This window comes from Strongylocentrotus purpuratus, unplaced genomic scaffold (genome assembly GCF_000002235.5).
Source record: "Strongylocentrotus purpuratus isolate Spur 01 unplaced genomic scaffold, Spur_5.0 spur5_contig_846, whole genome shotgun sequence".
NCBI lineage: Eukaryota > Metazoa > Echinodermata > Echinoidea > Camarodonta > Strongylocentrotidae > Strongylocentrotus > Strongylocentrotus purpuratus.
Window position 1 is genome coordinate 459221 of NW_022145553.1, and position 15775 is coordinate 474995.

At 36.4% G+C, this 15775-nt stretch overlaps 1 protein-coding gene across 1 annotated transcript; it reads right to left on the reverse strand.

The window, feature by feature from the left end:
* Positions 1 to 17: 17 nt before the first annotated feature.
* Positions 18 to 13799, reverse strand: LOC585914 (CCR4-NOT transcription complex subunit 9). Its single transcript, XM_030992205.1, has 9 exons — positions 13679 to 13799; positions 9644 to 9786; positions 8681 to 8801; positions 7873 to 7960; positions 7296 to 7402; positions 6317 to 6412; positions 5379 to 5477; positions 4670 to 4761; positions 18 to 3781 (listed from the first exon to the last, which is right to left on the reverse strand). The coding sequence occupies exons 1-9, from the start codon at positions 13700 to 13702 to the stop codon at positions 3613 to 3615; spliced, it is 939 nt and encodes a 312-aa protein (XP_030848065.1). The 5' UTR covers positions 13703 to 13799; the 3' UTR covers positions 18 to 3612.
* Between the last annotated feature and the right edge of the window lie 1976 nt (positions 13800 to 15775).

Sequence of the window (15775 nt, forward strand, 5' to 3'; positions counted from 1 at the left end):
TTCACACCGGATAAAAATAGTGGGGCTGTTTCAATCTTTAATCAACAAAATAATGACAAGCATAAAATATGTTAACAATTGCATTTGGAATCAACAAAAATTGACAATCTGCAATACAGGAACAAATCACTACCCCTCAAGAATATATGATTCTTCCCAGGTGTACAAATACGTAAAAGGTTTATCAATAGTATGGATGAAGAAAAAAAATTCTTTAAGCCAATATGTAATGCTACATGATGATGGACACTTCCTTACCTCTTTCTTTGATGAAGTTGTATATTTATAGATAGTGGAGTTTAGTTTTTCACTTTAAAAAGATGAAAAAAGTTCAGTTGCAAACCATATAACTTGCCAGTAAGTTGGTAAAACATGCCTAAAATTTATTTATGAGAAAAGTACTTAACTTTCCTTTGGAAGTAAAATCATTTCATATTTGAATATTGAACCAACCATGCTTTGTCAATTTTGTGTCATTTGTTATCTATTCACATGTACATAAAATATAATACTGTAATTACTCATGTAGATTTTAATTGTTTAGCAGTCAAAGACAACCAATATGTAATCACCATTTGGTTGCATCTGCTTTGACATCATTTTGAATATACAGTTGGGTGCTAATCATATGACTGCATTGTAAAAGAAACTGTGGAAGCAAGCAGAAAGGATTGATCATGTGGCACATACTGTGAGGTTTTTAATCATCCAAATGTAAGAAATTGGCACAGTCTTGCAAACAGTTACATTCACTGTACACAGAAATGTGTATGTGGGACTTCACAAATATGTTGCATGAAAGTGTTGTTGACAACCTTTAGCGTTAACTTGTCATATTTCAATATACTACCTGACATGAAAGAAAGAAAAAGCTCACAAATTATTTTTCACCTTTCCAAGAACTCAACCTTTTCTTTAATGGGGAATCCACCCTGATAAATATGTTGGTTTTAATCAAAGCAGAAAAATAAGAAGAACCAAATGAAGAAAATTTGAACAATATCCAATTTAAAATATGGTAGAGTTATTAATTTTAAAAATGTCATCAGTGAAACACATATTGGCAACACTGAAGTATCTTGCGAGCTCCTCTCCAATTTGCTCTGTACAGAAACAACAAAAAATTCTTAGTTATTGATGATGGAATGGATTTATTTCATACAAGGGTTGTATATAAATTTATTTGCAACAATTTTATATTGGGTGTATGATTTATTGAAAATTTTCTTAAGGGAAATCATAAATTTAATGTTTTTTGGTACAGGGTAAATGGAATGGGACCTACCAAGATACGTCCCAGAGTTGCCAATATGTGATTGATTGCACTTTCAAAAATTCAAAAATGCATAACTTACTTATTTTTTACTTGTGTTTTGCTCAAGCTTTCACTGACCTGTTCCTCTCATTTATTTGCTTCTACTTAGCCAACTTAATATTAGGGTGGACTTCCCCTTTAATCTGGTTATAAAACAGATTGAACATGAAATCAAAAATGTGCTAAGGATACCTGAATCCCCATATGGACATGAAACAAAAAAAAACCACTTAAAGAAACACTGGCCAAATTTGATGTGCATTTAGACAAAGAGAACACAAGCCAATGTCTTGTAACAAAAACCAAAATTAACACAACTCGTATGCATCTGTATATTGTGATATACAGTTGTGTGATCCACAATAGACTTATCTAATTTTACATTTTTACGGCAGATATCTTCTTAAAGCTCAGATATGATGTGATAAACTGCTGCAAAAAAACCCACTGCATATTTCTATTACATGTTAATGAGCTCTGCATTACAAGAGTAAAGATACAGAAATGTTATTAAGTGTATTACACTTTCTTTGGGTCATTATATTTTTAAAAAACGCCTTGTAGTTAACATGTATTGGAACAAGCCTTTAAATGGCTTACCGCCTCATGTAGGATGTCACATCCTCAAAGGCATTACTTTTATTTACATACAGCTGTTTACAGTTTGATTTTATACACATACATGAACATACATGCATCTATTTACAAAACATGGTCTTATTTACCAGACTGTATGAGTGAATTGATCATCATTATGGTTATATACAAACAAAATCTTTAAAAATACTTTCAGATGCACCAGAGCTGTTGATTTCATCACTCTAAACTTGGCAAGTTTTCACAGTATACCTGAGAAAGTGTCCAAAAGGTGTGTTTACTAATAAGTTTGTTAGTCATAACTGGTACACAGTTATATTGTTATTTGAACACTACTGTAAAACCAGCTCATGAGTGTGCAGCTTCACAAAATTTGTCATTTTTGCAGCAAAATTGTGCAATAACAGCCATGACAATTTTAAATTTTACAATAAGTGAAAGTTTCTTGCCAGAAATCGGCTGTCACAAACAGCTCACGTAAATTTCTGGTACAAGTATTACAGTACCATAGCTGTAAAAGAATCTTCTGTATGCGTTTTTCTATACATATTACCATTCTTGCAGTCAAATTCAAGCCTGAAACCGCTTTCACAAGCCAAAGAAAACTGTTGGTTTACTGAGCACTGGATTTCTTTAGCATACTTACATGAACCACAATTTACATTATTGTATCTCATAACATACAAATGTGTGGATGCATGTAGGACAATTGTTCCATTCAGCTACCATTTTTTATCCCCACTTGCCATTCATGTAATACACAAAAAGTGTTGTGGTAAACTGCTGCACATGCGGTAAACCACTGCACATTAGCGGTTTCTTTTGAGCATTAGATGGCACTTCTCTAAGGCCTCACTGGGCGCAGTCTTATTGTAACTAGGTTGGATCATACTCAGACACTAGCATGGTGTTTTTAAGAAGTCACTACCCAGTAATATTTTTAAAGGTGCCTTCTAGCAGCCCAGTACACTCGCTTTAGAACATCTACCCATTGCATAATCTTACCCCACATAGACCCAAGATGGTCTAGACATACTCAGCCACCTATCACATTACAGCAATGCAAAACTGGCTCAAAAAACATTTAATACATTTGCCCTTGGGACAATATTTACCCTGCAAAGAAGATAGACAGAGATAGTTTAGGATTTTCATTTAGAATAATGAAGAAAGATCAAGATGCCACTGTGAAAGAACAGAGAAAGGGACAAACAGAGAGAGAGAGAGAGAGATGGAGAGAGAGAAGAAAAACAATTAAAAACCAATACTTTTATCCTTTTTCTATCCATTACTTCTCTTACACTGGAAAATCAATTGGTTTTAAAAAAAATTCTTATATGAAAAAAGATAAATGTTTCTCCAAGATTACATCCCCTATCAAAACGTTAGAGCCTCATTAAAGGAAGTTCAAATTTGTCCAGATAAACATGTCAAAACCATTGAAAGTAGAGAAATTTGTAGAAATTATCTTATTTAATTGCTTTGACTCATGATCCTGGGAAAGTGGGCAACTCATCATTTAATTAATAATGGTTCCTGTGAGAAACTGAAGAAAAAACCTAGAACACAAGTAAAGAAAGTAGAATAAGAAAGAGAAAAGGTGCAGGGGGGAACAGACAAAACACAAACACATACTTCTCCTTCCACAACCTTTCTATATTATGTGACCAAGCAAGCTAGGCTTGTTGGTCGGCACTCTGTCATTGTGGCGGCATGGGGATTCCCCTTGGATCCATAGCGCTAGTCTCTGTAAGGTTCTTGATAAGCTGGGCCAGCCAGCGCTTGGTGGAGTTGTCATCCTTGAGGACAGCCATGAAGGTCTGGTCCTTGAGCTGGTCTGGGAGGCACTGCCTGAGTGCACCCCGGGCTCTGCATGAGTGCAGAAAAACAAGTAGAGATGATCATGAATGTAAAGCCTATCTGCACTAGTTTGGCCAGGAGGGATTAGACCTCCCTGCATGGTCACTGATAGGTTGTTATATCATCAAATCAGCTCTCAATTATCATAAGCAAAAGGGGATCATAGGGGACAAATGGGTACCATTTACGCATTGTTTGCTATATAGAGGGCACACGTAGCTACAAGTAGTGCAGTCCCGCTTTAACATTCTGTATATGTAAAGTGCATAATGTTTTAGGGGAGCAAGTATCATTAAACATGTACACAGAGGTAATGCCCTTCTGGCTCGAAAACATATATCATATGAAATAATGTTCCTGTGCACACCTCCAAATTGGTTTGAACATAATCACCCTAGCGATAGCTATGGCAACCATCATCAACCTATAGAGGAAATCAAGAAATACATTCTGCAAGATAGTACCTATTTCACATCTGGGTTGAGAAACACAACTGTAGATAAAATGCCTTATGTAATGGCATAGACGCTGGGCAGTGAATGCTCCTAAATTGTTTGCATCCATCAAAATGGCAAGGTCAAAGCTATTTTAATGCAAAGAGCCAATGTTTCCCATTTACACTACGGTTCTGAACATTTGCCCCAAAATTCTGAGCATGGTGATTCATTCACTTTGAGAGTAGTTCAAATACAAGTAATTTTTCTTGTAGAAGCAGGTTTGATTATTCATTAAATACATTTTCTGTTAAAACATAAATTGGTTCCTCTCACTAATTTGGGTGCATTGAGAAACAGGTCTACAACATTCAGGTACAACAGTTCAATGTGAACTACAGAGTTTTCTTTCACAATGGACCCTTTCACAATAGATTTTTGACTACATCAAATAAGTATTTACCTTTGGTTATCTGAAAGTCTGAGGTAGCATCTAACAACGTGCTTCAAGAGCCTTGCAGATGGTTCCTTCGCCAGCGCTATCACCATCTTACCCTGCAAGCAATCAGAACAAGATGAAATGCATGAATTTCAGATGAATAGACAAAGTACATTTGATATATGTGAAGAAATTCATTTATCAAGCATAGTGCTAATACTCCCTGGACTGCATAACTAAAATAGACAGGAAGAACATTCAAGAATTTCAGTGACACGCAACTCTCATTGACCAAAAATATTCTCTTTTTTGAGGGAAAGCATTGATCAACTTGTTAAACCTGGTAAATAGAACACCCAGCACCAACAAAACATTAGACCGTATTCATGAATAAATTATGATTACAAGACTTTTTCTCTTTCACTGACAAAGTGGGAAAAGATGGCACGGGTCTTATCATGACATCTCCTACATAGGGTTGGTATCATATTTTGATAGATATGCATGCTCATTTAAAAAGAAAATAGGCTTGCTTCATTTTTTGATTTACTTGAGAAAAAAAAAAATTCTGCAAAAGATATCGGATAAAAATGATGAAAGATGAAGATGACTGACAAAAATCAAATTACAGAATGCTGATATGTTTAAGTTGTCATCCTCTGATTGTGTTAAGAGTATGAAACTGCAGATGTGTATACATGTAGGAAATTTATATTTCTCTTTTCCTACTTACTAGTATCATAGCTACATGAGAGAATCTCTCATACGTCTGACAGATGTAGGAAAGACCTGTCTCATCTAGAAGAATCTTCTGCAGTATGAAGGTAGCAACCTGAACAAAAGACAGGAAGATAAAAAGGATACTGATGTCACTGTTGAAATAAGGTTGCTAAAATATTACATGAAATGGAATAACAGCAACTTTTCATACATGTAAAAAAAAATCCTTATTTTTATGTCTCAATGTACATAATCTTTCATTGACAGATTCCTCTAGAGGAAAGTAAAAGTCACTTAAATGAAAATAACAATAACATATTAAGAATAACAAAATCTAAGAAAAAGAAAATGATCATTTTCAAGGTGTACCGGTAGTCGAAATGCCAGAGTTAGAGTTATGATGAAGCTAAATATTTGTAAACAAGATCTTACAAGGCTTGCCATATTCCCGTTGGAAACTAGATGGATCTTTGACTGCGCACAGTCGAAAATGATACCTCCACCATAGAGCGATTTTACAAACCAAAACAAGCAATTTTTAAAATTCAAGTTTGATTGTAATCCATAAACAGGTTCTCAGAATATTGTGATTACAAGCTTTTTTTCATATACATGTATGACCCTGTGATCGTTGACCTCATGACCGTAAAATCTAATCAGTTCATTGGCTCTGCAAGATACATACATGACACAAGTTTGGCGGTGATCCATCAATCAGTTCTTGAGATAACGTGATCACGAGAATGGGATGTACAGACAGATGTACGGGCGGACAACCCGAAAAAGTCCATGAAATTACCTTGCAAAGATATAAGTTGCCTTTACCGCTAAAAAGAGACTCAGTATGCACTTTTATAACGCCTGAAATGGCCTTAACCAAACGGGTCACTAAGCCTGAAATCTGGTAATAATGTAGAACTTCCCTGGCTCTTCTCATGGATGTAAACTTACTGTTTTTGAGAGCTCACTGCCACTCTCCATGATCCTCAAACAGAGTGGGATGATCTCTGTCGTCAGTAAGAAATTGATAACCTCTTGTTCATCAGTCTGCAAAAAAAGGAAAAGAATTACAACACTCTTAATTTTCAATTTCAATTTAATTCATTTTCACAGATTCATAAAAATACGATAAATTACAATCAAATATAAAAGCAAAACCTGCAGAGGGGGGTGATCAAAAACCACAGAGGTTTATCGGGGATCATCCCCTGCCTAAAACTACAATATTAAAATATGATATTTTTTGAGAATTAAACAATAAACATATACAACAATAAATATATATATATTACCAGCAAATCTATGTGTGGGGTGATTGGTACTGGTAGTGGGGCGGTGGTACCAATAAATACAATATATATAGAGGGAATGAATGTTAGGAAAATAAAAATAATAGGATGAATGAAAAGAGATGAACCCTGTCACATGCAGCATGTAATGATACTTTGGAAGGAATTCACATATTACATAAATGCACCAACATTGGAACCTTTTGAGAACCAGTTTCTGTCAAGCTTCAATGATAGTTAATTTACTTGTAAATCTTATTTTCAAAACTTCTGGTAACTTCAGATCTATTACCTCTCCTGTTTTATTCTTTCATGCAGGAAGTGCAACGTGGAATTTCTGATGTAGACTGCAGCATTCTAGACTATAGAGACAAGTTATACCAACTTTGAGCTATACAAGAACTGCATATTGTTTTCTTCATTATGTTCATGCTCCAAATATCATAATACTGAGTTTGGTCAAGCTGACAATTTCAAAGCCCATGCATTTCTTTTCACCATACCTCGGTAGAGAGACACAACTGCATATCTGTCTACGGGAGCATGCACAAGGCCGGGATTGAATTGAACTTATGACCTCTTGATAGAAAATCAAAAAGACATTTCTTCACAATGCCACTAAAGACATCAGATAAATTTACCTTGACAAGAGCACCGATGACACCCAGACTTGTAAGACGGAGGTACTCAAATGGGCGTGTCTTGCTGACAGTATGCAGGAAGGGGTAGAGGAACAAAGGGATGTGGGCTGCAGAGAAAACAAGGTGGATATATATAACAATGTGACTTATCATGAAGACAAATATGTGCAGTTTCATAGAGATTGAATGGATTTCCAGAAAATGAATAAAGTCATCCTCTCCTATATTGAAATGCCAATAGGGCTATACATTTCTAGTAAAATGCATTTCATGTTTGTTCAACCTGTATTTTATTCAACTAGATTACATTATCAACTATAAGGGCAGTGAGGACAATATACTGGATCAGTGACTGATTTGCTACAGAAGCTCTATACAAGCTCTGGAAAAAAGAGGAGAAAAAAAATCAAATCAAATACTAGAAAATCACAGTAAAGAAATTTCACTGTAACTATACAAATCCAAAAAGAGCCCCTGTACTGTTAAGCAAATAGGCTTTACACTGGTTTAATACAGATATCGTAAAGAATTATAAAAACACTGTTATGAATAATTCTGACATAGAAGACATTTTTACCTTGTAAGAATGCTGATCTCGTCTCTGGATGTGATGCTATACATTGCAGCAGAGCCAAGGCATTGCACACTCTGTTGGACTGGTGGGCCTGAAAATAATGGGATTAGAATTTTAGGAAGAAAAAGAAGAAATAATAGTTTTTTAAAGAAAAGATAAAGAAAACAAAGTCACAAACAATAACAACAAATATTTCCTAACATACCCTCTAGATGAGAGGAGGCTAGGGGTGAAATCTGGATTACCGTAAAATAATTTAAGGCCCCCCCCCCCCCTTCTGACAATGTTGAATCCACTGGATCTGATTAATAAGGTTCATCTAAGATTGTAATAATAAGTTAATAGCCGTACTAGATTGCAGATCTGAGGAAACATGAAGTTCAATATCTGATTGCTTTAATTCTATACCAAGAGCTCAATACTTCTTTGTAACATATGGATACTGAATGACCAAAACCCTGGACTTGCCAAAAAATATAGCTTCACACAAGTTTTCAAGCATCCGGGGCCTACAGCTTTACAAGCTTTGCTTTCATGTAGGTCCCATCATATTTCTCTCAGTTAAATCAGTACTCTATATTGACCACTTATTTTTATGTTATTTATTATATATTATTGAACAGAAAGAAAGAAAAAAATTGTACTTTATTTTGAAATGTATATGTAACATGAGAAATATAAGAATAAATGAAATGAAAATAAAATGAAAACAACTTGTTTATCATCTGTTCAGAGCTAGAAGGGCTTTCACTCTGTATTAAAGAATACGAGTTAACGTCCTTGTTGCTCCATTCAGATGTCATGTACTTACTGTGAGTGCAGGTGGATTGATGTAGGGGTAAATGTTGACTATTTCTTGAAGGAGTGCAGCCACTGTCCCAAAGGAATGCCACAGCATTGGCGCCAAGTCTGGGACCACTTCACGCTTTTTACTGTTGTAAAGCAGGGAATTGAAGCAAATGAAGAGCATTATGAGCATTACATTTACTACAAAATCCAGTTTGACTTATAAGAGCATGAAAAACGAAAGTAAATTTCTATCACATCTAATGATAATTCAGTCTTCATAGGATTCTCGGTAGTAAACTACCAGTATATACTTTTAGTGAAAGTTAAAATCATTATTCAAGCAGCATCCTTGACACTGATTTGGAAGGATTAAAGTATTTTTTCTTGTTCGCAAATGTGCTATAACACCTCCTTGTCTATACCAGGTACTCTGGCATGGGAGAATTTGCCCTCCTTTTCCCCTTGGCATTTTTTTCTGAAATCCCCTTACTAAAACCCAAAGTATGCTATCCAGTATCCACTTATATGATCCTTGAGTGATTACGTGTTTCATCATTTTATAGAACTGATTTGAAAGGACGATTAGATTTTTCCCTTTTGAAGAAAAAAAGTTTCATTCTAAAATGGACCTGATTCTAACAATCCTGATGCTCTTTACAAATGCAAGAGATGCATGGCTATTATATAAATATAGTAGATTGGTTAGAAGTCAACAGATGAAGTAGCATTTAGTACATCACATCTTAAAAGTGCTCATGCGTGGGTATATAGAGGGCAGCACACGAACGTACGCACAGGAGCGTAATACCCGTTGGCTTAGTTTTATGTAGTGATCGCCAAGTTACCGATGTGTACTTCACGAACGACTATATACCCACGCATGAACATCTTTAAAGGAGGACTTTGTTTGTCACTCATACAAAGATATCATATACCAAGTGACACACTCTCATCACTATAAAGTCTCATGCCTCTGGGTACCTACCTTAGTTCATGGAGGGCATTCTCTCTTGTGTCAGGGCTGGCTAGCTCTACAATCCACTGGTAGATCTTTTCTCTTTCCACAGGTGCCATTGGAGGGATGGAAGATGGGGCTTGGGGAGGGGGAATGGCAGCTCCTCCAAGGCGCTTGAGGGGATACAAGAAAATAGATACTGGTAAGTGATACAGTGAAACCTGTATAGAAAGAGCGCCCAAGACACAAAAAGCGTTCTTCAGTATTCCAGTAGCACTACCACCACGCCTTTGTTCGTTTTCTGAGTTATTGATTTTAAAAGAATATGGCCACAGGTTTTCGATGCAACAGCCAAGATAATCTTTAGTGATAAAACACCCTGTTGGAAAAAAGGTTGACCACAAGACAGACTGCAGGGTTCTGGAATCATCAAAATGATAAGAAATTTGGCCTAGTCTTGGTAAAGTTACAAGCACTGTACATTTTTTGAGAGGGAGACGTTTCCACTTTCCAAAACTGATCTATACCTTTAAATTGATGATGCAAGACTGAGAAATCTTGTATGCCTGTTCGCATGTAAGATTTGTATGAGTGTGCCACATACATTACATGTATGCGCACTTCCTTTCATCCACGTGCACTTTGTGGAAATTACAGAATGCGGCCATTTTGTACAAACTGTGTACTAGTGTGTAGACTCTAGGAAGAAAAAAAAACTGTTTTCACATTGCCAATTTTATACTTACTTTCTATAGAGCTAATAGCAATTTGTGTAAAATGGCATCCGTGAAGGGCAACGCAACGCAAATTGGCAACGCTAAACCTTTTTTTTTTTTTTTGTGTAGTTAGGCACATTCATGGGGCACTAGAGGGCGCTTTGCGCGCGTACAGAAATCCTAATTGACCGTGGGTCGGCACTAATCAGCCCAAAACTTGGATATGGCAGGGTGGAAGGATATATCTTTTTCATAATGTTATCTGGTCTTACTCCTAACCATCCTATGTTTAATCTAAATAGAAATAACATGCGAGTATGAGTAGAGAAACATCGGGTCCATTACTGATGCAACTTTTTAAATATTAGCCTAGAAATGACCACCAAACGGAAAAAAATTGACATTTTTTTCCGACAAAGATTGTGCTGCTTCCGTATAATGCGCTGTATGAGTGTTATTCAGCGCATTATACGGAAGCAGCACATTTACGAAGTGCCAGTCAGAGGTCATCACCATTGTGTAGAGATCGTGAATTCACACGGTACACGTGAAAAGGGAGCTGAGCTGTATCGGTCTGGTAAGAAAATTGCTTTTATTTTATTATTTTTACCTCCGATTTTTAAATTCAGGAGGTAATTAGGACTACAATTACAACAACATTTATCAAAGCCACTGTCCAATATTAGTCGGGTGTGGGAAAGTGTGATTTTGGACACATTTTACCCTATGGGTGCCGTTTAAGGCTCCCTCGAATAATATCATAAAAAACATTTCGAGGGAGCCCTTAAGGCTACATAATGATTAGGTCTAGATCTAGATCTATATTATAACGGAAAAACTGTGCACGAGCTAGAATTCATAATGACATGCACAGTTTTTCAAAGAATGAGCCGACCCTACCCAAATCAGAGGCTAACAAATGAACGAGACAGAAAAATTCGGTCTAAGCCTAAGGTCTAGATTCTAGAGTAAAGGAGCCGGTTTTCGGCCACTTAAGACAAAATCCTATTTTTTGCGATGAGATACTTTTGAGCTTGCAACTAGCACAAAATCGGGCACTAAATCTGAAAAATACTTGAAATAAAGCTCATTTTATGGTACCCATAGTTCTTACAGACACGCGTACTCAATTTTTCAGATTCGGGTAGCGGGACCGCCGATTACATCGCTAAAATGTGATATTTTAGGATATATTTTTCATTGCAAATGTGGTTCTTCAGTGACACTGGCATGGTATGGTATGTGTGGGATATTTGTTATGCTATTATGTGATGTATTTTAGAGGGATTTTACCTTGCATCCAACCAATCGGCCGAAAACTGGAGCTGGCCGATTACTATACAGCAATAACCATCTGATTTGGGTCATTTCTTTAATAAAACTGACATTTGTTGTCATTCCCCAATACAAATGGCAACCCAGAGATCTCGTACCGTGGGGGTGGCTATAGGCCTATATGTGCATATTTTCGTCCACGACATTTTCTCCCCGATTTTCTTTATTTAGATCTAATTTCCTGATTTCTAAATCAGATGTAAATTAGGTCAGTATGTCATTTGTCCTAATTACAGTTATCAAATTAAATGGATAATTTACGGACTTACTTATATGAATTATCCAATTTGTATCTCCGAACGTTCATGCACTCGGAACATAGGGCTGTATGACCCGGCGGCCAAAATATTTCCGGGTCAACCTACCAAAACATAGCCAAATGGCCAATCAGAGCACTCGTTTCGTGGGAGTTCGTTGGTCAAGCTGGGCTTACTCGTACGTAGCTACAGTAGCTATTGGACGTTCGAAAAGAAAAAATGAATATTCATCAACTAACACCAAGACGGATAATGTTGACTAGAGTAAAGTACCCGGTTTTCGGCCACTTAAGACAAAATCCTATTTATTGGACTCTTTACTTCCTATTTATTATCATTTCTTGTTCAAATCATGAAGCAAATATTATTATTATTTAAACAAAAAAAGAATCCCCAAAAAAAATCACGAATTGCCATGACAATATTCATTTCAATTTTCACTGTTTTGGAGCCGGTTATCGGCCGAGCGTTTCAGTTTACGGCCGCATGTACAAAGTCAATCGGAAGCGCTCGCGCGCGCCGTGCGTTTCTGCGCTGATGTATAGCACACGCGGGCGGAGCAGGTATCCCACGCCGGAGCTCCCGGGTGCTCGCCTGACCGAATACAGGCACAGCGGTGATCGGAAGTTGGAATCTGAATTAGACGGACATATCGTGTGTGCGTCGCGGTGTGCGGCTGCATTGATTTAATACATGCGATGAGATACTTTTGAGCTTGCGACCAGCACAAAATCGGGCTCTATATCTGAAAAATACTTGAAATAAAGCTCATTTTATGGTACCCATATTTCTTACATACACGCGTAAGAAACTCGATTTTTCAGATTTGGGTAGCGGGACCGCCGATTACATCGCTAAAATGTGATATTTTAGGATATATTTTTCATTGCAAATGTGGTTCTTCAGTGACACTGGCATGGTATGGTATGTGTGGGATATGTGTTATGCTATTATGCGATGTATTTTAAAGTGATTTTACCATGTATCCAACCAATTGGCCGAAAACCGGAGCTGACCGATTACCGGGTACTTTACTCTACAAGACTTTCTCGGATTAATCATTAATTTAGGATCTAAATGAGCAAGCTATCGTAAGTCAAATAAGCTATATATATGTTATTTTTAATTTGCGTTATAATTGCAGCAGTTATGAGGATGTAAAGAGTGAAAATCTCGTTGCATATCTCATTCATCGCGGTCCGGTCAAACCGAACCATTTGTTCCGTACAGTGCCTCACAGAAAGAGGTCCCCAGACTTCAGTCTCTATAATCGGAGGTCTAGTGGAGCCAGACGTAGTCTCAGTGGAACAACCGATGATTAGAGAGACTGAAGCTTTCGGTCTAGCCGATTACCGGCTCCTTTACTCTACATTCTAACTGTTAGTGACTTTTGTACGACACCTCGCGGCTCGCCTCGTTTATTTGAAGAAAAAAAACATAACAAACGCTCGTAAGCATTTTGGGTAATGTAAATTCCAAAGCTGAGATAATAAATTGACAGGCGGAGTCGGGATCCACTAAATTTAGTCGACTCAAATTCAAAATCATAGACTCAAAAGAGTCAAATGCGAATTTTTTAGCGGTCGTATTAAATGCGGGTTACTGTACACAATATTCAGTATGTGGGACCTAAATATACCGAGGCGAACGTTCCTGTCGATGATCATTCATGGCTTTATATCCTTATAAAAAAAGTTACTTCCGTATCTCACATACAGCATACAATCATGAAAATAGATCTCAAATCATAAACTTACTGGTTGCATTCCGAGACCATGCATCGTTCAAGGTACTAGGTAGGTATTTCAAAGCAAATTTGGACGTCTATACGATGATATGGCTACAATTTTTAGCAAAGCTCCTGTACAGGTGTGATCATGAGAGGGCGTTTTCAATAAATTGCATAGATCTAGAAGATCCTATTATTTTCATTAAAGATAGTACTAGTTAAAGATATCTATGATAAATTGTCATAAAATAGATAAAGCTTTGTAAATTGCTCTCTAGATCTGTATTGAAAAAATTGAAATACAGAATTAATTGAGGACATTTTTAAGATGGGGTGGGGGGGGGGGGGGGGTTCTCTTTTTTATTTTGATTACATCATGGACCTACCACAAAGTAGGGTCCATGATTACCTGTATAACTATTAGGCCTATCAAAAAAAAAGATGTTGTATTGCCCTTTTGCGACCGACCCAAAAATGTTGAAATCTCCAGTCGGCTTTTAAAAAAAAATTACCATTTTTTGGAGAGAAAAAATGTATTAAAGCATTCAAAACTGAGAAATATCAGCCAAAAGAGGGAGTTAACATTTTTTTTTGAAAGATTTCCGACCGACCCATGTTTTGGCACCTAAAGGGCAGTACACCTTTTTTTTTAGGCCTTAGGGGTAAATTGGAAATATTTAACATGATTCAGAAGAAAAGAAAACAGAAAAGAAGGAAACATTAAGAAAGAAAGAAAAAGAAGAAAAAGAAGAAAGAAAACAAAATGAAGAATGAAAGAAAGACCAAACAAAAAAATTCTCACACCTCCTGACAAATTGTTTAGGGTTCAATTTCGACTTATGGGCTGTCAGACTCATGCACTTTTTAATGAAATTATGGATTTGGCATGAAACTTGAAAATGGGGCCAAGTCAAAAGTGAAATGTTGCAAAATGCATTGAAATTCCTTCAAAAGACAATGATCTTCCAAACACATCAAGAATTCCCCATTGACAACAAATTTTTGACTTGGCCCCATATTCAGGTGTACTACACATTCCCCGATTACATACTCAATGTGGCATCATTGTTATAAAGGGGAACAAACGTGCCGTTTTTTCGAATTACTCCAACGTCAAGTATGATTCACTACTAATATACTAACAAGAGAGATATCAATATACAACTTGAAATGCACAACATTTTTGAGGTGTTTTTTCACGTTTTGTTCAGCATTCAACACAATACTTAGACACAAAAACAAAATTACAACTGAGGCTGGCTCCAGTTTGACTTGTGCAAAAAATTACTTATTTTATTTACCTTTATACCAATAACTATAATATTTACAAGTACATATTAACAAAAGATAGGTGATTGGGCAGCAGAGGGAATTTCATAAGAACTAAAAACAAACTGGCAAGGACTTGAATACACTATACATAATGTAGAGAAAAAGGCAAAAGGGGAAATTCAATCATTTTCACAATTACATGTAATACGTAAACAACCATTACATGAATAAATATGAATAAAATCATAATCAGATTACCTTACTGCAGATTAGTATGCTTCAAATTGATTTGAAGAAAAACTAGTATTAGTGTATCAAATCTTGCAAATATGCAGTAGGTTCATATCAGCTTGAAATTAAAACCAGGAGTAAAAATAAACAGAAACATTTACCCGTCTCCTCCCCCCCCCCCCCCCCCCAAAAAAAAAAACTAATTAAAGAAATGTAGGAATAATTATGGAACGATCCTGGAGATATATACTGCCATCTGCTGCTCCCAATGCCCTAATGTGTTGACAGCCATGTCCCACAATGCATCACAAACTGCATGACGCACCTGTGTTAATGCTTGGGTACAGGAACCAGAAATCGCTCTATGTACGCCTTCCCCAAAAGATGACGCAAATGAAAATAATTGCAGCAGTGGAAGCAATGTCAGTGAAATACCTTGCCATTCAGTAACTTCTATAAGGGTTGAAATAACAAGTATGCGTTTCAACATTTACATTAAAAAATGCTGAAGTGGTAAAAAATAAATGAATAAAGAAACATTACAAATCATATCAGGTCATTTAATTCAGTTTGTTTAGATTTTTTTTAAACAACACTTTGATCACACTTTTAAAAAAAATCA

Excerpts from the sequence above, each read along its gene's own strand:
- LOC585914 (XM_030992205.1), bottom strand. The coding sequence starts at position 13,702 with ATGCATGGTCTCGGAATGCAACCA. Across the intron at positions 4,762-5,378 it reads CTCATGTAGCTATGATACTA|GGTAAGATGGTGATAGCGCT; the intron begins GTAAGTAGGAAA and ends GATTGCTTGCAG. Across the intron at positions 3,782-4,669 it reads AGACTTTCAGATAACCAAAG|AGCCCGGGGTGCACTCAGGC; the intron begins GTAAATACTTAT and ends GCACTCATGCAG.